Below are 26,593 nucleotides of genomic sequence, written 5' to 3' on the forward strand. Positions count from 1 at the left end.
AAGACCTTTGCATCTAACAACAATAGATGTAGTTCTGATGCTGCTGCCTATTATGTTTTAAGTGGGAGGGAGCCATCTGGGTCTCAGAACCGGTAGTAGTTAGAAACAGACTTTGAAACTGGTTTGTATTGGGCCCTATATTCATGTTCTTAGCTTTACTGACAAAAAACTGATCTTTTTCTGAAGAATTAATATGAAAAACGTTAAGGTAATCAATGTCAGCAATTTAGTTCCTGTTTATATTTCAGATGTTTTACTTGGTTTTGCACTCCCTAAGAGTGTTAGCTAATTCCAAGATGTCTTTTTTTTAAAAACAATTTCCATTTAGCATATTACTGTTGTCAGGGCCAGCTTCAGTGCTAGTGGCGCCAGGTGCAACAATCTTTTTAGTGCCCCTCCAATGACCACCTTCTTCACGTATTACCTCATCACCACCCCCCAACAGTGCCCCTCCTTTCTCCATAGCCCCTCCCTTACACGCATTTTGTTTTTTAGAGCTACTCATATCAGTGTAGGATGTCAGTGCACGTTACATCACACACACATTATAAAAAGACAATGAATCATACGTGTGTGAATCAGTCTACAGGAAATGCAACATAAGACAAAAGGGATTACAAGGTGTAGTTTTCACATGTTGGTAGCCATTTTGTAAGAGTGTTTGATCTGGAGAAGCCCAAACTCAGGATACCAAAGCTGTTGGCATTGGCTTTACTAATAAGAATGAATTCCTACCCAAACGAAACCTCTTTAGTAACATTAGGATAATGAAAGACTGGGGGGAAACAAAGTTCTAACCTATACCATGCAGTTTGTATGAAGCTCTTTGATGACAGTTCATAGGTCACAGTGCTATATTAGGACTGTAACTTGACGATGGGACCACTGGGGCCACGAGCAGAGGAACGGTGATTACTGTACTGCTTGATTATGTGCTTCTTAACATATCCCTGCCTTGTGTTATCGTTTTATCATCACTGCTAATGTATGCATTCCTGCTGATTTTCAAGTCCTGTTTTTCAATAAAAAGATTTTTTTTTAAAAAGGACTGTAACTTATGAAATGCAAGAAAAAAAGGATCTCAACTGAGATATTCATACCAAATACAGTACTGTGATCTGCATGGTATATGTTTTTTGCAGCAGCCATATTAACCGTGTGAGCTAGTTTATGACAAGTCAAAACTGCCACTAGACAAACCACCATCCCTCTCTATCAGGAACATTAATTACCAGAGTGATCTTGACATTTTTATTGCTGCCTGAAAACTGCTAGACTCACATGGAACTCTGTAGCAGGTGCTTTTAGACCTATAAGTAAGTTATTTATTTATGTATTTTATTTGTGGGGACATAGTAATGAAGGTGTTTAATTGGTCAAAGGACGGGGATTCGTGGCTGAAGCTTATGGGTCGAGAATAAAGATTGATAAAAGCTATTTTCAATTTGGGAGAGAAAGTAAGTGTGACACACTGGATGCCATTAGACAGGGGGTTCAACTGTTCCACTGTACAGCCCAGATGCGTGGCAACCCATCTCAGGAGAGCCGTAAAGACCTGGCTCTTCTCGGTCTATGCGCTCTGCCAACTGGGCAGATCCAGACTCTGTACATTCGACCAAGCGCCAAGACGCCCCAGGGCATTGGTGCGCTCTACAAATCTTTCAATCAAATCAATCAAATACATAAGCCCCCAGATGGTCTGCCTCTTCCCCCGAAATCGCGGGTACATTGAATGTTACAAACCCTGCCCTTGCAGTGTCTTCCCTTGCCCAAGTTTCCGGAAACATGCACACTTCATATTGGTCCACAAAAAGCCCCCAATCGGGACAGGGCAGTTTGCTTTTTAGACCGGTAATGTTCCAGGATAGAAACCTCAGCTTGTTGCCTAGATTGCACTTGTCAAAAGTGGCATCAAGAGTATAAGTATTGGGAGATTGAATATCCTCCAGCTCGGCCGAGGGTAAAACATCTTAATTCCATGGGAGCACCTTCTCTCAATAAGCTATAGCTTGGGGGGGAGGGCAGGGAAAGGAGCAGTTGGTATTCCAAGCGACTCTACCCGTATCCCTTTACATCAGTAGCCATCTGTTGTGTTGCTGTTTGCAGGTCCTTTAGATCTGCCCCAACCCCGTAGCGAGTGGTCTGGCTCAACTTGCAGCTGCTATACTCCCCTAGTTCCCTTCCAGATCCCGAGCATCTGGGTCCATGGGCTGGCCCCCCTGTCATTGCGTGTCAATCCACATCTTCTAGAGCCCCGAATCTACTTGTTACTGGTATATTGAATAGCAAGGGTCTAGGGAGTGGGCCCACTTTTTGATATTCCAGTGGCCACCAACCTAAATCGGTTGTATTATGGACCCTAGGTTAAATATGTCAGTGGAAGTAAAAATAGTCCAATGGATAGACCCTAACCCCTGAAGGTGGTTCCTGGGGGCAAGGTTTCTGGCTTACTACGCTGTGAACTGTCAGCGGATTTCTAAAATTAATAACTACACAATCCCCTTGCATTGTTTTTTGTCTCTTTTACACCCAGCCAACTCTGCGAACTATTGAGATCTCCCCTGCCCTATCGTAAGGGAACTGCTGTACCTTGCCAACCAGAAGAGGCATTTGTTCCTGAGGTCCAGTTGTGTTTCCCGCAGGTCATTTTTAATTTTTGGTACTTCTGTCAATATAATCACATAGAGAAGTGAAGAATGGGGTAAATTTATAGTAGGCAGAATCGCTACTTCAGGCCTTCTCGCTGTTCCCTCCTCGACACCCAACCCTTCTCTGCTTTCCCTAGACACTATTTGAGTGGGGCTGTTTTTGTTTAAACCCTTCTTGTGAAATGCTGGGTTGTTATTCCTATCCTCATAATTAGAGCTCCTGGGGCCAATGACAATAATGTTGTCTTGGGCCTGCTGGATATACTGAGCCTTTCGATAGGGGTCAGAATGGATTTACCTATCTGATTACTATGGCCATCTAACAAACTGGAACCCAATAAGCTATTGGGGTCTACATACCTCAGCGCACCAGGCCTATCTGAGGAAGTCGGACTTACGCTATCTGTATGACAACTAAAATCTTTCCCCCTCTTTAAAACGTGAGTGCTGTTTACACTAGTGTTTGTTTGCCTGCTGTCCCCCCTTGTTACCACTTTATCTATGCGATCTAGTAGGGGAGCAAGTTCTTCCTTCACAATGGCTCTCAACTTGCCCTGTAGGTCCGCTACCAGATTCCGCACCCAAGAAAGACCATCCATGTCTGTTTGAGTGTTGATGATGTGTCCTACTACTCCCTCTGGGTTAACTACATCCTCGACACTAATTGTTGGTCCCACAATGGTTTCCTTTCTTTTGGCTCCTGCCTCACTTGCTTGTTTGCGTTTCCCATTCTTTGGCATACTAGTGATCGTTCTGCCCTGGCAAGTTACTGGCTTAGGTGGAACTTCTTGCCGTGGGGATGGGAGGTACTCAATTGCCCTAGATGTAGACACAGGGGTGTCAACTTGAGAAGTGGATACCTCAGACACCGGACAAGCACCTCTCGGTCATCTCTATTACGGTAGTTACCATGCCTATAGCCCCCTGTAGCATACTATCAATTGAGTTTGGTGGCATGGGGGAAGAAATGGTAACTTGGGGACGGGGTAGTTGTTTGGCTGTGCAGGTGAGCTGTCCCATTATTAGACCCTGGCAGTACCGGGATGCAATCACCTCACTAGAATCAGGCTAGAAACACCTAAGTGCAATTTAAACAGATAAAAGCTATGAAAACAAGAGCGAGGAGCCACAATACGGTCAAAGAGCACAGTTAGCGATAACAAGGGAAATTATTAAAAGTTGATTGGCCAATAATCAGGATAATATTGTCAAAAAATGTCTCAGATACTTCCCAGGCTCGTACAATACAGAATGGCTATCAAATGTGTTCCAGTGGATCGAAAGTATGAACTTTCCTGGTTCCCCTGCCTGGCTCCTACCAATAGACCACTATAATCCCTGCTGTGGTTGGACTAATTAATTTCTTATAGGTCAATGCAAAAAAGTACTTTTTGGAATTACGGATCCAGGGAAACGATGATTAAGCCAAGAGAGTCTTATCCACAAGTCAGCATTATAAAGTTGGTGTCAAGGGGGGGTGGCCCTGCCCTGCCTCTTCCTGGATATGACCGGGCAAGGAAGGGCCCGCCCTTCGACCGGGCGCGGCCGGCACGCATCCCGCGCTGCGGAGCCCTGCGCAGGTTTTAAGGCACCTCCTGGCATGGCCAGATAGCGGTGGCTGCAAGGAGCCACAAAGCATGCTGGATCGGGAAGTCCCGTCCCCCTCTGATATCCCTAGCGTCAGCAGCAACCAGAATGGCTGTCCCGCGCTGCGGGAGGCCAGCGCGGGTTTTAAGGCACCTCCTGGTGCGGCCGGATGGCGGTGGTGGCAAGGAGCCACAAAGCAGGCTGGATAGTGAAGTCCTGGTCCCCTCCGATATCCCCAGCAACAGCAGCAACCAGAACGGGCGTCCCGTGCTGCAGGAGCCCTGCGCGGGATTTAAGGCGCCTACTGGCGCAGCTGGATGACGGTGGTGGCAAGGAGCCGCAAAGCAGGCTGGATAGGGCAGTCCTGTCCCCCTCCAATAACCCCTGTGTCAGTAGCAACCAGAACGGGCATAAGTTATTTCTAAACAGCCCCCTACCCCAACAAGGTCAGCACCAGGTGCTGCTGCACCGGTCACACCACAAACGGGTCAAGATTGAGAACTCTGGAATCGAGGCTGAAGGGAGAGTGAGTTTCTCACAATGCCGGTCAGCGGATCAAAAAGTTGGTCCTCCAATCCTTGGTCCTTCTGCAGAGTCCATGGTGCAATGGTCACCAAATCAATTTACAGTTCAATAAGTGCAAATGTGAGTGAAAGAGGTACACAGTTCTCCAGAATATCGACAAGGCAAAAGTAAAAGAAAATGCAATGCTTACAGGTGAGTGGTGAAGTGAAGATGATGTGAGGAAGTGCAATCAGGTGAAAGTGAAAAGAGGGTGCTGAAGAGGAAAGGGATGAGGTGCAAGACATGCAGATGGATGAAATGTGGAGAGAAAAATTGTGTGCATGTCAAACAGAGTGGACATAACAGGAGTGATTTAGGCACTCACAAGACCACTACCTCTTCCACATGATTCAGTAGTGTTTAATTCACAGTCTCACAGTTTCAGAATTTAAGTATTCACAATATTATTTACAACAAAATGTTTTAACTCATTTATCTTAAACAGCTAACGATCATTGGCAAATCCAAATGTCCTGTATAGTTTTAGGAACATGTCAGTTGTTGTGTTTTCTATCTAGATGCAATAACAGAAGGCTCAAAGAGGAATACTATGGTCATCAGAGAAAAATTAGTTTACGCCTTCAAGCAGTGCCCTTATTAGACAGCTGATGTCACTTTTAAAGACCCCTTCACTTTTTTCAGCCACATAAATCCCTGCTGCTTATCACTGTCAGGCATACTTGTGGAAGTGTACTGTGCTCAGATTCACGCTGACACCTCAGGCATGTTACTGCATTTTTACTGAACTAAAACACACACCACTAGCCTTCCCCACCCATCTCAAGAATAGAATTACCAATGTACCTTGTCGCCTTTGGGTCCGAGGTCCCCCTTCTCTCCGTGCAGGCCTGCTCTCCCCTATAAACAAAGAGAGAACCAATGAGTGTGTGTCAGACATGCCCTGGGGTGGTCCACTGCTTGTAATGTAGGGGATCTCTAGCTGCGGCTGCCACAGCCTTCAAAAGCAGAAGCAACTTGGGGTGAGCTGGGTGCGGCCCATCGCCGGCCCCTCAATAAAGCCACAGTGGCTTCTGATAACCTAATGGCGGTATTCAAGCATGGCCGGTCAGCCCTGGGTCTCGGAGACCTTCAGCAGGTGTACAGCCTGTTCAAGCCAGACAATATTGTGCACCAGATTCAATCTGCCATGGGTGCATTAACACATTCTTTCAGCCAAATCCACTTCTAATGACCACGCATGACGACCCGTAACCCGGGCACAACACTGCTTTGTCCTTGGTAACAGCAGACGATCCATCACCCATGTTGGACCCTCTCACATGCCAAAGCCATGTTAAGCCACGTCCTGTAGCTGAGATCTTACAGTGCCAAGAAACCAATCGGTGTAAGTGCCCTCTATAGGAAGTTTTAACATCACATATCATCTTCTTAACTCTGCCCCAGGACGACTGTTTCATGCGTTTCGACCCTTTCCAGAGAGCACACCCTTACTGGTACCACCGGCCCCTCCAGTCCCTTTTAAATTCTTAAGACAGGGAATGTTTGAATGTCCGCAGGCCTCGGTGCTTCTGCAGCGGACGCTAAATGTTAGCATGCGTCTCGCAGCCACCACATGTAAACACCTGTTTGTGGATATGGTCCCCGCAGACCTGCAGTTTATCGTGCGTTACATGACAGCGTCCTGTATGTTATGTACTTATTATAATATACGGCCGGTGGAATGGTGAAAAACGGTGGAATCCACACAATTCCTGCCGAGTGACACAGGGATCATTCACTGCAGCAGCCAGTGATCAACCCACCCAGCAAATGATCCAAACACATTTTCAGCAAAGCTCCTAGAGAGTGAGACCCAGCCGGTCCGACAGGCCATCCACCCATCTCACTGACATAAGGTGAGGCGCCGGGTGAGGCTGGGGCTTTTGCGCTGTGAAATTCTATAAATTCATACAAAGTAACTCCAGCTCCAGCTCTGAGAATATGGAGGCCGAAGAGTGGATGACTGCGGCCAGGTCGCAGAGTCTACTCGGGTTAAGGAGACGAGACACTCACTTCCTGCCGCACTTAGTAAAAGAACGTCATTGCTGATAGGAAGTATTTTAAGGAGGGGGGCGGGGGGTGGGTGAAGTGGACCCTGTGACGACGTTTTAGCTTCCTGAGTGAGCCCAATTGATATAAGTGTCTTCAAATGGCAATAAATGCCTCCATGTCTGCTCCCCACGTCTGGCTGCAACTGCCCCAGGCATTACCTCCAGGAAGAGCCCAGATGTGTATGTGACACTGTCTGGTCGATTTCCGACGTCCTGGCATTTCACTAGCTACCGATGTCAGTGAAAAGGCCACCAGAGAGATGATGGGTTGTGCCCTGTCATGTGCGCCCTCAGACAGCTTCACAAGGTGTCTCGGACGGGGTTCCCACTTCACGGTAATGGAACCTTCAAGCGTGTGATGTCACAAGAGGCCTCGAGCCCAAGTCATCCACCATCAAACAAAAGAACATTCTAGAATACGGACTGTGTAGTAAGTAAGTTGGTCAGCTTCTTTAAGAAGTTTGTTCTTTAATTAAATCTTATCTATGCCTAGTAGGATTGTATCTATGTCATGTTTAGTTTAGTTAGTTTAAGGGCAGTTGAATGCTGGATTTGGTTCTTATCAGTCGCTTATCCTGTGAGCTCCTTATCAATTCAATTTCCAAACTTTATTCGACAATTATTCATAAAAGTATCACAAACATACAGTTTTCACAATACACAATCACTTTAAAAAAAAAAACATTTATATAAATATTTAAAAAAATGTTAAAAGTAATTTAACAGTAATTAAACACCACGAGGTTATGTCGAATTTTCTTAAAAATAGGGGATGGAAGATATAGCCAATATTCATCTAGTTATCACATAGACTCAGTTAATTTCGCCAGAGGCAGACCCCATATCATAATATACACATCATCCCTTGCTACTAACAATCTTCTTTCAGTCGAATTACCCATGCCCATTTCAGAAACTTTGCCATTGCAATAGCAATTGGGAGGCTAGGATCAGTACACAGTAATCTCAGTGCCTCATCATGTTTCCGTAAGCCAATTTGACGACATATTGGTTTTATCCATTTGTCACGTGCTGCTACATATAAAGGACAAATGAACAAGAAGTGGCTTATCGACTCTTTCTTGTCCTTATACTTAGGGCATTTATCCTCTGTATTCCCTGTCCACCTTGCGGTGAATGAACTTAAAGGTAGGGTTCCTGCCCTAAGCTGAAAATAGAGCTTACGATCTAATGGTTTCTCAATTGCATCCCAATATGGTTCTAATGCTGGGAAGGCCTTGAAATCAAGAAAGCGCTCTGTGAGATGAGATGAGGAGCTCGTGACACATTTCCCTGTGATAATCATTTCGCAATATCTCCTCTTCATTTCTGCCTTAGAAGGGAAGATAGCATTTGTTGGGTTATCCTACATATCAATCAATCAGCTCCTTATCTAATATTATATGTATTTGTTACTTACTTAATAAATAAGTTATTTTATCAACACTATCGCTTCCTGGATTCCTTTGTACCCCATACCACAGACTGTAGGTGAGTCTTCCTCCCCATCTCCCCCACCCTTAACTGTCGTCGCCATGGTATACATAAAATAAGGTAGAAGATGAGATAACATTTCTTACCCACTCTCCAGGATGTCCAACGGCGCCAGGGGATCCAATCAGACCCTTGGAAGAAAGGGACACACAGACTGGTGAGTACACGAGCAGAGAGAGGGCCTCTCAGACTGCAGGTGAAGTGCATAAGCAGAGGGAGATCACATCAGACTGCGCAGGTGAAGTACATAAACACAGAGAGGGCATCTCAAACAGGGTAGAGGGAGTACATGAGCACAGAGAGGGCCTCTGAGGCAGTGCAGCCAATATACATGAGCAGAGAGAGGGCCTCTCAGGCAGTGCAGCCAATGTACATGAGCAGAGAGAGGGCCTCTCAGGCAGTGCAGCCAATGTACATGAGCAGAGAGAGGGCCTCTCAGGCAGTGCAGCCAATGTACAGGAGCAGAGAGAGGGCCTCTCAGGCAGTGCAGGGGGAGTACAAGAGCAGAGAGAGGGCATCTGAGACAGCACAGTCAGTGTACATGAGCAGAGAGAGTGCATCTCAGACAGTGCAGGCAGAGTGCATAAGCGTGTGACAGAGGCTAGGCTGACCAGTGGGAGGTTTTGAGGCTCAGTATCCCATCCCTCAGTGACGAGGAGTGACACTATCCACCGATAACACTATCACATTATAAACTGTAGGTTTCTGGTGACAAGCAGATCAGCCGGCTCTGGACGCCCCCAAACAAACGCTATTCGTATAAAGCTGCAAGGTAGGTTGTTTCACGGAAATAAAATAATTAATTTAAACAATGAAGTCCTAGAAGCTACAACACGCAGCACTGGCACCTGGTAACCCATCAGTGAAAACATCCAGACCCACACAGCGCTGGCAGTACCAGTGCACCCCAATTCTGTCCTGAAACATCTCTCGGTAATCCTCCAGTTGTCCAGCCCATACTGCATCTCTACCAATGCACCCTAGTCCCGGGTCGCAGCCCCGTTTCGCCAACCCACTGTTGTACATACACAGCTGTACCAAAGCATGGCCATTCAATCCCGCAGGCCGCCCTGCCAGTTCCACTGCAGTACTGGGGCACGTACAGAAGGCTACTGATCACTGCACCCTCTGCTCCCCCTCCTAGTCCGGTGCTTGAACCAGTGACCTTATTCTATCCTGAGATGAAGCCCACCCTGCTGGGATTGTGCTGGGGCCCACACTCACGTCTTTGAACATATCTCAGTCCGTGCCTGAAAAACCACTGCTCAAACACCCACCATACAATCAAACTCAAGCAGGCCTTCTTGCAGTTGTGGTATGTGGGGCCATACACTCTTCGGCAGTGTACCTCAATTCTGACCTACAGGACACCCTACTTTTCTAGTACAGGGGCGTGCACATATTTCTGCCAGTGCATGTCAATCGTGTCCTGCAGCACCCATGCTAGTCCATTGTAGGAACCAACACTCAGTTCTGCAAATAAAGCTAAATCCAGACCTCCAGGACCCACACAGCTCTTCCTGCGTACCTTGATTCTGACCTACAGGACACACAGCTTTTCATATGTACCTTGATCCTAGCCTGCAGGTCTCAAACAGCTCTTCCAATACAGTTAAATCCAGACCTGCAGGACACACACAGCTCTTCCCACGTAACAGGCCCCTGATGTGCAGGATACACACACAATCTCACAGCTACAGCTACTCATTTGTACCTTGACTCTGACCTGCAGGATACACAAAGCACTTCATGCATACTTTGATCCTAGCCTACATGGCACACATCGCACTTCCCTTGTACATTTATTCTGACCTGTAGGAGACACACACAGCTCTTCCCGTGGACCTCCTCGAACTTGTGATGCAGGACACACACAGCTTTCCTTGTGTACCTCGATCCTGTCCTGCAGGACACATTCAGCTATGTCAGTTCACTCAATCCTGATGTTTACGACCTCCCTTCTTTCCACTACTGGCTTAGTAGCACTGATGCTGTTGATCCTGACCTGCGGACGTGCGTGTGGTTCTGGGTAGGCGGGTAGCTGTCACTGAACTCTGTATATCCAACCTCTGATCTACGTACATCCAATCAAGGCCAGACTAAGGTGGTGGTTTCTGGTGCGTTCCTGACACTTACACAACAGACACTTCAAAAAGGCAAACTGTGCATCATGCATCAGGGTGTCAAGAGACAACAGGGAGGCTCTCCCCTTCGAACTCTTCATAGCCTCTTCTTTTAAGCGCAGTAGGCCACGCAAACCTCAGTCGAGGCCTCAAAGTCGAGACATGCAGAACCCGTAGGTAGCCTTGTGGAACAGCCAGGACATCCTCTGTGTTGCCATGGCTGGATGATGAGTGCGGGGAGCGCTGTCCCAGAGGACCCGACTCATTGGGATTGAAGCCCGAGGGCATCGCCCATCAATGTAGATTATTTAACGTTAGACGGAAAGTCCATTTTCCCCATCGGACTAATCCCATATGCCTGTGGGGAAGTTCCTGAGAGGTCAGATCAGTCTGCAGAACGGTCTCTCGTCTAGACGGCTCAACCGCTGCCGGCTGAGCGGAGGATCCGTCTCTGATGGACACGTGCTTGATCTTCTTACAATCTGCTGTCCATGCCCCCTTCATCCCACGGCATGGCTGCTTCCCCAGATCAGTCTGTGTCTGATGGGAGTATCAGACATGACAGGAAGTGGGCTAGTTCCTGGGTAGGCACCAGCCAATCACAATGCCTTGAGGCCTCAACTTATTGAGATCTTCAGACAGATCTCTAGGAAATGTGGCTTTATCTAACCCATTAACACAGAAAAGTGCAGGAATGCGAGCCATTATGATAAAATGGAGATGCTCAGTTAGGGCATGAGGAACGCTTCAAGTGGGTGTCTCTCTTATTTCCTCAGTTGCAGCTTACACTGAACCAGAGACACTGGGGTTATATGTGGGCCACCAGGCCATAAACTGTCTGTACAGGACTCCACATCATAAGGTGAAGCCTGGATACAGCAGTCTTCCCTTCAGCCTGCCCCTCGCTCCTGGACACTGCAGTCACCATGAGGGTGCAGTCTCAGCACAGGCGTACATACAAGCCTCTGCATGCTGAAACCTCTGGGGGGTAGACTCAGCAAATTTACATGGTTGATGCTACCTTGTTTACATTGTTTTGAGTCACGTGTGATGGCTACAAACATCCATGAGGTTACACCAAAAGGAAAGACTTAATCGATTCAACTTTAATGACACCAAAAGAACTGCACTGAACCCATGAATCTATAAAAGTAGGAAGTAATTCAAAGACTTACCACCGGACCTTGCAAACCTTGATCCCCTCTGGATCCCGGAGGACCTGGCTGCCCCTGAAATAAGACACAGAAACCAGACATCAAAACCTAGAAATGCAACAGGTGTTTGGAAGATAGAAAAGAGACAGCCGCTCAGATATCAGGTGACAACATCTACAAGTTTCTGGAAAGCAGTCTGGGCAAAACCAATGAAAACGGTACCTGCAAAAGGTGATAGAAACTGGCTGACCAGAGACAGAGGGATGTACAGCAATATGAGATGGAATGTGACTGATGAATGAAAGGACCACATGCATTGCAGAATTCAAAGAGCCAGGTCTGACCTCACCTGCAGAATACCACCACCTGTGGTCCCCAGTCTGTACACAAGTGCCATCCTTGAATGGATTATTTTACAACTCAAAATAGCCCCTTTCTGAAATCCCTGTGGAGGCGACCAGTGGGCAGTCTTCAGTCATCTTCAAAGCTGATGTTGGCATCTCATTTATGCATGTGTCCCTCATCTTTATTAAATGATACAAACCCGAAAATGAGGAGAAGATCAATGAAATGGTGTTGCAAATCTGCCCTTTCTCCATGGTCGCTCTAGCCTTTTCACCTTTTTCTGGACCCTGTTCTTGATGGCTTTAGGACCCTGAACACTTTACCATTGCTAACCAGCAGTAAAGTGCCTGTGCCGCCCATCTAAATCATGTGCTCGACACTGGAATTTCCTCCCCTACAAGTCAACTGTGAATGTTGACTTAAGTGATATTGCATAGAAAGTTAAATGTCACATGTGGCCTGCAATGTGTATTTACAACACCTCCATATATGATAAAACATATATTTCTGCCAGGAGCACCACTGTGATCTGGCTAGGCTGCAGTTTAAATGCACTGCAGTGACACATGGTAGGAGAACATTCCTTTGCCATGTAGGAAAAGAGTTTTTTTATATACTCTGAAGTCACCCCTAAAAGTGCCTTGTAAGCCTACAGGGTTGGGTGCTAATATATAAAAATAAAAAAAACACGGCAGACTGCATATTGAAGTTAATGTGCCCTTCTCAGTGAAATTAAATCCAAAAGCTCTTTCACTATTTAGACCAGGCTAGTCTTTTTAGGCCCAGATCTCTGTACTGGGGTGAATGTATGACATTGCTCTGCATTCCGTCCATCAATTGTTCTTTTTGCATTTGTCACCCCGAGTGGGACGGGTATGCCCAGACGTGGGTCCCGTGCTCTCCATGCCACTGGAGTCAAGCTATCCTGGATGATGAGAGGTGAAACCCCGAGACTGGTCCTAGGATCCTTGTTTCCAGTCCAGGGAGGACCTGGCCTGGTAGTTCGGTCTGTGCTGTTCCCATTGGGCACAGGGTCAAGACTGATTTGCATATGGCCGGGTTCAAACTGGAATGGCATAGGGAGGAAAAATACGATGGATTTAGGCCCAGATCTCTGTACTGGGGTGAATGTATGACATGGTTCTGCATTCTGTCCATCGATTGTTCTTTTTGCAATATATAAAAACAAGACATACTGCATATTGATGTTAATGTGCCCTTCTCATGAAATAAAATTCAAAAGCTCTTTTAGGCCAGGCTAGTCTTTTTAGGCCTTGTTGGGTTTAAAATCTTTATAATCCACCTCCACTAAGGAAAGTGCAGTGGAAAATGCTTCAAATTTTCTTTCTGTTTAGCTTTTAAAATCTGACTTAGGGATGAAGTCAGATATGTAATGACCTGTGCAGAAAAGTAACTTTGTAAAATGTACTTTAGGCTGCCTGAGCTAGAAGTGGCTTAAAACCAGTTCTGCCATTATTACTAGGGGTGATCAGAACTCACAGAATTTTGTGGAGTTACAAAAAATCTCCACAAGATTCAGCGCAGTTCCGCCAACAGGCTGCAATATACCACCGGCAGCGCAACCAGCCATGAAAAATTAGCACGAACAGCACCATACATAATCTACTCGAGTGCCAGCAAATCTACTCGAGCGTCAGCTCTCTGATGGTGACCGCTTGAGACTGCCGCAATTAGAAAGTCATGCTAGGTGACGCCAAAATCTCGCTCGTCAGCTCACATTTTTTGGAGTCTTTTGGGAGTAAAATTCAGTCACATTGGGATTGACAGAATTTGGCTGAAACTCTGCTAATTTTGTGGGAGGAATGAAACTTTCCATCCACCCCTACTCATTACATTTCCAGAGATGGAATACACATCCTTGGAAATGGTTTCCTCTGTGCCCAAGAAAGGCCAATGGGTGTTAACTGCTGACCGTTTGTCAGGGATTAGCTATCTGGGAGTTGAAATAAACAGCTGGCTGAGCACCTGGCAGCTTTAGCATTACCTCGTGTGACTTGGAGATGCCAAAGAGGCCTTATTCAGTTCATCCGCAGGACCCTGCTAGACAGTTAAGCTCCTGCCACAGTAGGAGGTAAAATCAGTTTTGGCCATGTCAGAGCAGTAGCCAAGAAGGTGACAACAGGCCTGCGTGGTGGAAGTTGGGTCCCACTATCTTGAAGCTGGGACTCCTGGGTCAGTTTACTGTAAGGCAAAGAGGAAGAGCTCCAAAAGGAGGTACGGGGAATGGAAGAAAATTGTTATGGCCAGACAGTAGAAATCATTCAAGGCTAGTGCACAGGATAATTGCAGCATCCCCACCACCACCTCCCCAGAACATTCCTGGATCTGTAAACATCCTGTCTGAAGAAGGCACTGCTGGAAGAAGAATCCAGACTCCCACCTCTTGGCTTCTGCTGGAAGAACAGGACCCCCACAAGGACTACTAAATCTTGTTTGCACCTAGGGGCGGGAACTCCTTTACAAAGGTCAAATGGTTTACCTGCTTCATGGGCACCAACAGTAGAAAGACTTCAGACTCCAAGAGGTCCCAGGTGACTAAAAAGAACTAGTCCCTGCAGGAGACTTAGCTGGAGAGAGGCCTGGTGCCCAGCGGCCTGCGGTCAAGAGAGCGGTGCTCAAGAAGTAGATTTGAATTGGTCACAATGTTCTAGTCCTAAGCTGGATAAATTTGCTCCAGTCACTGGTACAGAGGTTTTTAAGCTTCTGATGGCAACTAAATCAGGCTCCCCATTTGATCCCTGCCTCCCTTATATACTCAAACTAGCACCAGAGCCAGTCATGCTTACTCTGACTTCTATTATCAATGCTATGTTTAAGGAAGGGTACTTTCCCAATGTATGGAAAAAAGCATCCATAGTACCCCTCCTGAAAAAAAAAAAACTGGATCCCAAAGACTCAAACAACTTTAGGCCTTTTTCCAGACTCCCACTACCTGCTAAAATCACAGAAAAAATTATGAATTCTCAACTGAGTCTGTTTTTGGAAGAGGCCCAGGTATTAGACCCCACTCAGTATGGTTTCCGGGGGGTAACAGTACTGAATCTGCCTTATTGAAATCCACGGAAGAAATCAGGTTAATATTGGATCAAGGAGGTAAAGCGGCCATGATCATGTTGGACCTATCAGCGGCCTTTGATACGGTCCACCATGTTTTATTGTTGGACCGTTTACAAGAGATTGAAATCAAAGATACTGCCTGGAAACTACTTAAATCCTTATCTGATCGGGTACAGGCTGTGTGAATGAGTGTGAATGACAGGAGGGATTGATGTTTTTTGTATAGAATGTTTTGCATATAATGTGTGTAAAAAGTGTTTTTGAAATGTATAAATTTGATAAAAAATTATCAAAAAAAGTTCTAATGAAGTAAAAGAAAATTAAACAAAGGATTGACTCAAGAAACTAGGGTCCCCTCACTTTATGTTTTACTCGAAGGTGGGATGGAAAAAATATACAGTAAATCAAGATAGGCAGCATTGGCGATTTTTTGGTATATAGATTAAACTAAACTCCAGCAAGACTGAGGTGGTTTTGTTTGGCAATGACCCAAATTTCTGGACCCCGGCTTGGTGGCCAGACATACTGGGTCCTTTGCCAACTCCGATTAGGAAAGTTAAGAATCTTGGATTCTACATTGATAACAAACTTAGCTTTAAGGACCAAGTGAATTCGGTGATTTCTGCTATGACCTTTGTTCTCAGATCCTGTAAATAAATCATTCCCCTCCTACCTAAAGACAGCCAACGAACAGTTATCACTGCCTTAGCTATGTCCAGATTGGACTATTGCAATAGTCTATATCTTAATATTCAGGATGGCATGATGAAGAAACTTCAGATCCTGCAGAACGCAAGCTGACAGATTACTCACCGGCTTACCCAAGCATGCTTCTATCTCGGCTGAGGTTAGAAAGCTCCATTGGCTGCCTGTTAAAAAACGTGTCACATTCAAAGCCCTCTGTGTGGTCCATAAATCCCTTCAAGGTAATGGACCTGTTTATCTTAAACTAAAATTTCAACCCTATGTTCCAGGCAGACCACTGCGCTCCTCCACATCCAAACTGATATCAGTGCCCTCTATAAAGAGGTCCAACTGGGGGGGAAGAAGTTTCGTGCTGGGAGCATCCAAGGCATGGAATGATCTTCCCTTGCAGCTAAGGTGCCTGACAAACCATCTGGACTTCAGGAAATCTCTTAAAACTGGCTTTTTACGGTCTAATAGGATATTGTATGCAGCGCCAGGACACCTTCGGGTATTAGTTTGCACTATAGAAATAACGATAACATTAACATCAGAATAAGCTATCCCTACATTAAGAGACTAAGGGGCCGATTTATATCTGTACTGGAAAGATAATGGTCCCCCTGCCAAATTTATATGCAGGCGGAGTAGGTTAAATCACAGTGGATACTACTCCCTCTCCGCCATGATTAAACCCCTCACTACTCCATCTCTGCCGTGATTAAACCCCTCAGACAGCCCTCTGGAGTAAGGACAGTCTGAGGCAGACCTCTAATTTTGTCCACCTAATTTAGATGGTCGGAATTAGAGGTCAGATTTTACTGCCCATCGCTGCCAGAAAAACCCTGGTGGTAAGGGGCAGTGAAACTTGCTAAATGCTCCCCTCGACATGCAAGAGGACTGCCATGACGAGGTTCCATTTTCTTTCTGAAAAGAAAACAGAAACCAGTTTGGTGCAACGGCTCCATCATGTTGGCAGGATTATCACAAATGCTTTAATAAATGACTGCTTGCTTGCCAGTAATTTCTCAGTTTGGCAGGCAGCACCTCAGTCAGGATGATCTAGTTATTTACTCCATCACCTTGATGTAGAAATGGGCTGCCTGCCATATTATAAAGCAAGCCCCAAGTCTGAAGGCAAAACCTTTGACCAGGACAACCCGCTTGGTGTATCTGACGTCCGCTGCATTGTGGATAGCCTGAAATTGCCCCTAGATGCTGGTCCACCACTTACGGTTGTTTGTTCATAGAGCTTGACTTTTTCTAGGCTGTCTTTGCCTTACACCCATAAAAATTCAGACCTCCAGTTTCCCTTAACCTATTTTGATCACCTTGGGGTCTTGCTGCTCATTAAATTTTTCTAAATTGGTTTGAGAATTTTATTGTGTTGTGTTCTTTACTTTAAAATTGTGGGGACTGCCTGCTGCCTGTTTGCTAGCTACCAGGAGATGAGAAGATATTCTATCAGAACTGTATTTTGACCTGCGATGGCAGTCCGCCTCCTCAGAGAGGATTTATCGATTTGGTTGAGGTACAACTGTAAGGCCCAATTCCCCTCTCCTTTCTGCGCTTGGAGAGCATACTGAGTAGCATGGTTATTCCCAGTGGGATGAGCTGCAGGGATAACATCCACCCAGAATTTATCTAGGGACAGCATAGATGAAGAGCAGGAGTCAATATTGGGAACTTCGAAGCAGTTTAACACCTAGAAGCTTCAAGCTCTACAGCAGTCTGACAGATAGCTTTAGAAGTACCATGGCCTGCCATGGAAGGTCATACTTCTCTTCTGTGAGGACGAATTAATGCAGTTTTCTACTTTCACTGATGGGTAGATCTCACTTACGCATGTCTGTAATCTCCCTGACACAGTCAGACCATATGGTCATCCATGTCTTAAGTCAATATGTCAGTTTATAGCACCTGATGATAAGGACTGTCATTTTTGGAGAGCAGTGGACATTGGCAAAAAAATATTATTTTTTGATTGGTGGGAAAAGACAAACAGCAACCCACTGGTCATCCTATGGACAAGGGAGCCTTCCCTTGAGTTCTGGGTAAGTTCCCTGAAGGAGCTGGATGCTTGAAGAAAGAGCATTCCAGTGGCAGAGCCATCAGGCACTCAGAAGAGAATGCCTCTTCCCTTTACACAGGTAGGCCACAACCCACCCTGACACAGCTGTGACCCTCTGTGATTCAATCTACAACTCTGAATAAATAAAACCAGTGTTATCTAATTTTCTGAAAGGGACCTGGCTGCAAAGTTTGCTGGTCTAAGCTTTTTCTTACCTTACCACTGTGGGGCTAAAATAGTCAGTAAATCTATACAAGTGTATTATTACAAACCTATGTATATACTTCAGGCAATAAACCTTTCAATCTTACAATTAAAAGGATCCATAGTTTTACATTGTGTGTGCAGAGGGTAGGATTATGTGCCATTTCAACCGTCTATCCAGTTAGTGTGAGGATACCCATCAGATCAGCTTTCAAAGCAGGCTGTGCTCTCGAGTAAAGTTACTCTTCGGAAGTAATCTTTGAAAGAGGGAAGCCCAACAGAGGAAAAATTCTTACATTGAGACATCATTGGCAAACAAAGGCAGATGTCTATCTCAGAGAGGGAACGGAGCAGCCAACAGGGGAGAGGGTAGGATAACAGAGGAAGAAGGTTGGTCCACAGAAATTGATGAATAGTTGAGAGAGAGAAACCATCGGCCAACCAACTGAGGAAATGAAGTCGCTGTTGGATAGGGCTGGCTGACCAAGGTAGAAGGCCAACCAACATTAGCAGATGGTCAATAAAGGGAGAGAAATGACTAACAGAGATAGTGAGAAGATCAACCAAGGGAGAAGGGGTCAGTCAACAGAGGGAGAGAGCCTACCAACCACAGGAGAGGGCCATAAAACAGAGAAATAAGACAGACCAACACATGGTTAATAAATTAATAAAATGGAGGCATTCATTACAAAAAGATTGGTACCTGCCAACGGAGGTAAAAGGCAACCAAACATAGGGGCGTGGCCAAGCAAAAGGGCCGACAGGACTTGAGCCTCTGAGCTCCTGGCTGGCCTGCCCAGTAATCATGCCCAAAACCTACATATTGGCTCCTGTAGTCAGCTTGAAACAAATATTACAGTGCACGACCCTGAGCTGTGTTCGTGGGGAGCCTCCTGGACGCTTGCTGGCTGCCAGAGAGTGGGATTGTCGATGAGTGCACTCCAGGCTGCTCTGGTAGCTGAGGAGAGGATGGGCGTGCAGACAGAGAGGGAAGTGGGCTACGGTCGGCCCTGGCGGCTTGGCCTGCAGGGAGGCATCACAGGACTGGTCTCCCGAATAGATGAGTGAACAGCATCGGTCCCAGGTGGGACGATGACTGGGACAAATGCATTGAGCAGAGGTCGGGGATCCTGCAATGCTCCTGAGGTGCGGCCCATGGGTGCGGTCTGAGCAAAGTGGTGGCTCTGGAGATGAGGATCTCTGGCTGCGGAGTGGGGCTTGGCATCAGGCTCCTCCGTTTGCTGATACTGAACTTTCTGTTCCCCTATGGGGTGACAGCAGATGGCTGGTGCCGCACAGTTGTAGCCAGAAGGCTGCCTTGTCGGAGTCTACATGGTCCTGGGTGGATTGACTGAACTCCGGATGGGGACCTCACTGGAGGTATCTGAGGAGGCGGACTGCCATCGCAGGGTTGCCCGTGGCCCCTGGAGCCGGCTGACTAGCCCAGAAAAGGAGTGGTGCCTGAATCAGCCCAATGAGAGTGCCGGGCCCCACGAGATGAATGGAACTCTGCCCTGGCCAACAACTGGGGTTGTGGTGAGTGGAACACGAAATACACATTGTGTGGTGCCCAGGGGTACATGTTTGGGAGCCCCGGGATGTGGTCCTCCTGACAGCTGGTGGCTGACACGGGTGTGGTCGGGCCTGGCTCCAGTGTGCTGGGACGTCCTGGGGGCCTAGGTGAATCCAACAGCAACTACACTTTGGTCTGCGGGACAGCATCAGTTGGAGGACTGGGAAGGGGACCGCCTACCTGCAAATCTGATGGACAGAGAGGGGGGATGATTAGGGGGTTGCAGCACATGCCCTGTGATGTATGGTAAACTGGAGTAGGGGCCAACTGGTATTATTGAGGTAGCGGAATATTCGCTCATGCAGCACGCTCCACGGGGCCAACATGATCACACAGAACACCACGCCACGCCACCCGCCACAGCGCATAACAAGACAAATGGAGGCGAGGATGGTGAGAGGGAAAAACCCTCCCATGCCGTGCTACTGGCGGTCATACAGGGTTCTAGAAAGGCACTGGAACATCAAATCAAGACAGTGTCGATTGATGTGAACCTACTGAGGGCAGATCTATGCAAGGTGGCAGACAGGGTGCCCATGGCCAAGGGCGACATTGTAGAGCTGAAAGGTGAGATCGTGTCGCTTAAGCAGCAGGTGGGCCAGATGACCACGGCCACAAGAGCCCTGAACACCAGGCTGAAGACGCTGAAGGACACACTCCAATCAGCAATATTCGGGTCTTGGGGTTCCCGGAGGGCATGGAAGAAGGATCTGCAGAACAGTTTCTGGAACAGTGGATATGCCCTCACTTACACCCACGGGGACTGTTGGAACTTTTTGCTATGGAGAAAGTACACAGGACCCTGGTACCCCAACCACCCCAGGGCGCACAGCCACAGCCTATCATAGCAAAAAGACTAAATATATTATCGCAACAGGGACTGTATCCTGCAAGCAGCGAAGGAGAGGCAGAACCTTAGCTCCGAAAATAGCAAGATTACCATATACCCGGACTACACCAACAGTCACAGGAACAACGTAAAACCTTCCTAGGAGTCTGGTAACAGTTGTGGGACTCACAATTGCAATACATGTTACTGTATTCAGCCAAACTGAAGGTACTAGCATAAGGCAAGGCACACTTCTTCGAGGCCCCGGAGGAGGTGTGGGAAGGGCTGGAAACCCAGGGGATGCGCTCCTCCCGTGAACAGCGAGGCCAGAGGAGCATTTGGGGGCACCCGCCCCAGAATACGGACTCAGCAACTCAAACAATCAGCAGAAAATCCTGATATGGCTCAGCAGGAGGAGCAGAGAATCACTATGGGCAAGGATTCCACTATGCACTTGGGGTCAGCGGGGGCGGGCGGTGTCCCTTGATGGCTCGACATCACTGGAACCAAGGGAATTACCTGACAAGCTATACCTGTCAGCGGACGTTGTTCCTGAGACCCTACTGGAAGCGGCGCCTGAGAGGCATCGTACATGGAGACTCTGGATTGTAGGTTATTTTTCATAATACTACAGTGTGAATATGTGTTATACACCAAACATAGTGAGGAAAACTCAAGAGATAGAAATGGTGGACACACAGAGATGACCAACAGAGGAAGAGAACCACTTGACAAAGGGAGAGGGATGCACAAAAGGGAGAGAAATTCACATAGTGGTATGTTAGACCCGCCTCAGAGGAAAAGAGTCTTGTCAGAGAGGTGATGGATCTCTAAGAGAAATAGGGAAACTTGACACAGGCGTGCTCGGGAGGGGAAGGGGGTGACAGAAGAGAAGTGATCAAAAAGAGTGTTGAATGAAAGAGGATGAGGGCTCCCTGCAAGAAAATGAGGGATACCCGATTGATTGATAAGAATACCCATCAAATGATGTTGGTAACATTCTCCAAAATTAAATGATTTAGGAATCTTACAGTGTCTCCTTTGGGTCCAGGTGGGCCTTCAATACCCCAGCAACCCTACAAGAGAACACAAAAAACAAATCATCTTACTCTAAACATTCTAGATGAAATGTAAAGACGTAAAAATTATGCAGTGATGAGAACATTTAAAATAGAATAGCAAGAGACAACAATTCACGGGACAAGACAGTGTGGTAATGTGCCAGAGACATTTTTTTACTTAGAGAGAAAGGAGGTTAGTGAAAGAAACAAGAGTCTAGATGAAAAACAGAAAAAAGAAGCCAACAAAAAAATAGAAACAAGTAAGAAGCCTTTGTGCACAACGAGACGGATGACCACAGTGAAAGGAGGGGGAAAGTTTGAAAAGAACAACATAGAAGAGAATGAAACAGAAGGGCAAAAGAAGATCGATGGGTGAAGGCAAACTGGTAAAAGTGAAGAGAATAGAGGAAAAATAATGATAGAGGAAAAAACACAGGAAATACTTATACTATATGAAAGGCATTGGTATGGAGGATTACCTGTATTCCCCTCGGCCCAGGGTGTCCGCGCAGCCCTTCTACTCCCTGAGGGCCCTGTGGAGGAAGAACAATAGGCTATTTATCACATATAACCAGAGACATCAGCACCTCAAAGCAGACATGTAGATGAGTGACAAGCCATTGCAGAACTACAGCATAATTTGCTAGTGTAAGAGGTGTGGGTGTTAGACTGCTGCTCTCCTTTCTCCAGTCCAGTTGTCTTGGCAAAAGCAGTGCATGGGATTCGTAAAGGGCCCCCACCATTTCATGGCAGCAGACACAAGCTTGTAAAGAAATTGACTGGATTTCTACATTTTTACCTTCTAAACTGTCTGATATATAATGCAATTGTCAAAAGGAGAGCAGACCTCAAGTCCCAGAACTACTGCTCCAGTATCAAACGATCTGTCCAAGGAACTATCAGCAAGCTTTGGAAAAAGAGATGCACATATCTATCAGCTTGAATCACCTCTGGCTGGTCTGATGCTGATGGAGATGGTCAAGGCTTGTTTGCATATACATGCTGCTTTAATTTAAACCTTCCACTCATCATTTCATTGTCTTCCTCAGTGTCAGGCCCTAAACTTGACAAACGTAGCTGTGGATCCGATAGCTCACTCTACCACAGGACCCAAAATGCACTTAATTGATATGACCCAAACATTCTGAAACCAGCCTACTTGTAAGCCAGTTCAGAGGGCAGGTGGCATGGCAGATCAGGCTTGACTGTCCCACCACAGCAAAGCCAACGCAGATGGAGCTCTGACTGGAGAAACGGAGTGAGCAAACAAGGACCCGGAATAAATATCAGTCGATGAGATCTGTTATTCATAGGGCATGAAGTGACACTATTAAGCGTAAGGAGAGTATGAGTTGTGCTAATACCTGCGCTGTAACAAATAATCTGGAGGATGGCCTCTTATTGAACGAAATCAAACACTAGCACGAGGAGTGACAGTAGAGACACACTAACACCTGAATCAGACGATTGAGAGGAGGGACACCAAAGACGCACTAACACCTGCAATCACAAGATCAAGAGGAGTGACAGCAGAGACGCGCTAACACCTGCAATCACAAGATCAAGAGGAGTGACAGCAGTTATGCACTAACACCAGTAATCACATGATTTAGAGGAAGGACAGCAGAGACGTGCTAACACCTGCATTCAAACGATCAAGAGGAGTGACAGCAGAGACGCGCTAACACCTGTAATCACAAGATCAAGAGGAGTGACAGCAGATATGCACTAACACCAGCAATCACAAGATTGAGAGGAAGGACAGCAGAGACGTGCTAACACCTGCAATCACAAGATCGAGAGGAAGGACAGCAGAGACGCGCTAACACCTGCAATCACAAGATCAAGCGGAAGGACAGCAGAGATGCACTAACACCTGCAATCACATGATTGAGTGGAAGGCAAGCAGAGACGCAGTAACACCTGCAATCACAAGAGGAGTGACAGCAGATATGCACTAATACCAGCAATCACATGATTAAGAGGAAGGACAGCAGAGACGCGCTAACACCTGCAATCACAAGATCGAGAGGAAGGACGGCAGAGACGCGCTAACACCTGCAATCACAAGATCAAGAGGAAGGACAGCAGAGACGTGCTAACACCTGCAATCACAAGATCAAGAGGAAGGACAGCAGAGACGCGCTAACACCTGCAATCACAAGATCAAGAGGAAGGACAGCAGAGACGCGCTAACACCTGCAATCACAAGATCAAGAGGAAGGACAGCAGAGACGTGCTAACACCTGCAATCACAAGATCAAGAGGAAGGACTGCAGAGACGCGCTAACACCTGCAATCACAAGATCAAGAGGAGTGACAGCAGATATGCTCTAACACCTGCAATCAGAATCATCGAAAGGAAGGACAGCGGAGATGCTCTAACAAACGAATTACTTACCTTCGGTAATGATGTATCTGTTAGAGACACAGTCTAGCCGCAGATTCCTTAACTTAGAATAATCCCAGGCGTTAGACTGGATCCGTAAAACGTTCCGCAGCAGCACCTCTGCGCGCCGGTACGGCACTGCACGACTCCGCCCTGACGTCGTCCATGGACGTGACGTCAGAGGAGCCATATATGCCTCTCCTGGTGCGCTGACGTCAGTTTTCGTTGGAGAAACTTTTCCGCGCCACAACACAGAGCCACCACCAAAATCTGTGAGAATATGGGAACAGTGTGCAAAAATGAAGAAAAATAGAACCAAAAAGGACAGTGTCAGGCACTGTATCTTGAAAACCAGTAAAAGGGAAGAGCAGAGCACCGCTCTGAGAAGCAACCCCACAAAAGCGAAGGCCAAACCACCTGTGGAGGCAGATGAAGATGTGAAAAAACAGCATGGCAGACGACAAAGTCTGCAATTATAGTGTATAACCGTGAAGAACAACAAGTCCAGAACATAGGAGCAAGGACAATTCACCACAAGAAGTCTCCAGAAAGAGATGTCGTAACCCCAATAAGAGACCGATAGAAAAGGGCAGAGCCCATAGACTTGAACCAATGGATCGCAAGGGGTGGTAAGAGATCCCAAGGCGACGGAGAAGGGGAGAACTGGGGGGGGATTAAACATGAATAGATCCCACACTGTACAATCCAGGCACAGGGTTGGAAAGGACACATGATATACCGCCAAATCACGAGAATGAGCAGAGTAGAGCAATGAAAACAGAATGAACATTTTGTGTTGGAATGAAGTGAAAATGTCACCCCTGTAGAAGGGTCAAGCCACCCGGAGGGAGGCGAGTGTAGAAGGATGTATGACGCTACATCGCGGCCACACTATCGCGTGCATTTACATCGCGTCTATCACATCGGCCCGACCATTACATCGTGAGTCAACACATCGCTGACCTTGGCAACGCGATTACATTCATTCCTATTGGCCCGAACCTCACCCCGCAGAACATTACATCGTAGTGGAAAACAACGCGGTTTTTGTTATTTGCCGCCTGAACCCGCCCCTACCCCTGCCCCCCCCACCCGTTCCCCCAACACAAAATCTTCTATTTTTATTTCTGTTTTTGAGGGGTGTGTATCCTAGCTGCTGCCATAAATACTGAAGCGCGGGATATTACAGATGCACATCCTGTGTGATGTACTGGAAGATACTGCCTGGGTCTGAAGCTAACCCGTTGGGAGACAGAGACTTTATTCTTGCCGACTATTTATTCCAATGGGATGTGAATTATTTATTGCGAGAGACTCCCTGTAATCTGTAGTAAGGAGAGCCCTTTATTTGCGTACATTATATTTAATGTTTAGGAAGGTGAGCCGTTTACTATTTATTCTAAAGCGGTGTGAATCATTTATGCCGACAAACGCTTTTTAATCTTTTGGCACGCAAATCCTTTATTTGCTGACACTATATTTAATCTTTAGCCTGGCGAGGCCTGTATTCCTGGAGATTCTATTTACTGCAGTGGGAGATACCAGTGTCACCGCTGGAGATGGCATTTCATCTTTTCTGAGACGCAGCCCTCATTCCTGGAGAGGCCTAACGTCTACAAAGGTATTCTCCAAGGACCTTCATTCTACAGCGCCAAGAAACTTGATCAGAGTGAACGTTACGCTCAACAAATATCAAAATAAGGGTAATCTGCACTTAGAGCAATCCTCTAGGAAGGAACAGAACAAGGCATTGTTATTGATGATGAAATGCAGTGTAAGGAAGTGGTGGTGAGAGAACTGAGGGACGGCTGGGCTGCTGCTTGGCGGTAAGCAGGAGACAAGTGGTGGAGATGGCCTAAGTGGTTGGTGCGGATCATAAGGAAGAAAGTGCAGGAAGAATGACCATTCAAGGAAGGCACTGAGTGGACAGTGTAAAGAAAGCTGCGGGGAGATTGAGAGAGCACTGAACTCCTAATGTATTCCGGGTAAGGGGTAGCAAGCGCAATATGAATACGGTTATAATTCAAAGCGATTCCAAACAGCAAGATTTGTTGCGGTGGGTAAAGGGGGGGTAAAGGCATCGAGGCTGCAGTGAAGAAGGAAATATTGGAATGTGCGTGGAATACTTGCAGCCTGTAGAAGGAAGGGCAAAGGTGTTCATGTGCCTCATTCTGAATACCTCAAGCCCTGTCTTATTCCTACTCATCTTCAACTAATCAACATGATATCATGTTTGCGCGATTTTTTAATACTGCCTGAACCCATGGCGACATAGAGGCCTCCACTCCCCTTCCATGCCATTATCCAACACAATGAGACATGCAGCCCGCCATCCATTCATCCATCCATACAGCCATCCATTCATCTATCCGCCATCCATTCATCCATGCGCCATCCATTCATCCACCCATCCATGCATCCATCCATACAGCCATCCATTCATCCGTCCGCCGTCCATTCATCCATCCATCCACCCACTCACCACACACACATCCTTCCACCCTGCCTTCATTCATGCATCCATCCACCCTGCCATCCGCCACCCATTCATTAAATCTGACATCTGCGCCATTATAACATATCTAGCGCTGCGTGGCTTTTCCGCATCCATGCATCCATCCAGCACCTATCCATGCATCCATCCACCCACCACACAGCATCCACCCACCCATACACCCATCCATGCATCCATCCATACAGCCATCCATTCATCCATCCACCTATACATGCATCCATCC

The 26,593-nt window shown here is 46.7% G+C and overlaps 1 protein-coding gene across 1 annotated transcript in view; it reads right to left on the reverse strand.

The window, feature by feature from the left end:
- The window catches only part of LOC144752426 (uncharacterized), a 1,170,660-nt gene that overhangs the window by 665,622 nt on the left and 478,445 nt on the right, over window positions 1–26,593 (reverse strand). Inside the window, exons 20-24 of the mRNA XM_078640356.1 lie at window positions 21,946–21,999; window positions 21,437–21,481; window positions 11,643–11,696; window positions 8,431–8,475; window positions 5,604–5,657 (exon numbers count right to left, since the gene is read on the reverse strand). Coding sequence (XP_078496482.1) covers window positions 5,604–5,657; window positions 8,431–8,475; window positions 11,643–11,696; window positions 21,437–21,481; window positions 21,946–21,999 — 252 coding nt within the window. The remainder of the gene's footprint in view (window positions 1–5,603; window positions 5,658–8,430; window positions 8,476–11,642; window positions 11,697–21,436; window positions 21,482–21,945; window positions 22,000–26,593) is intronic.

This window comes from Lissotriton helveticus, chromosome 5_1, assembly GCF_964261635.1.
Source record: "Lissotriton helveticus chromosome 5_1, aLisHel1.1, whole genome shotgun sequence".
In the NCBI taxonomy this organism is placed as follows: domain Eukaryota; kingdom Metazoa; phylum Chordata; class Amphibia; order Caudata; family Salamandridae; genus Lissotriton; species Lissotriton helveticus.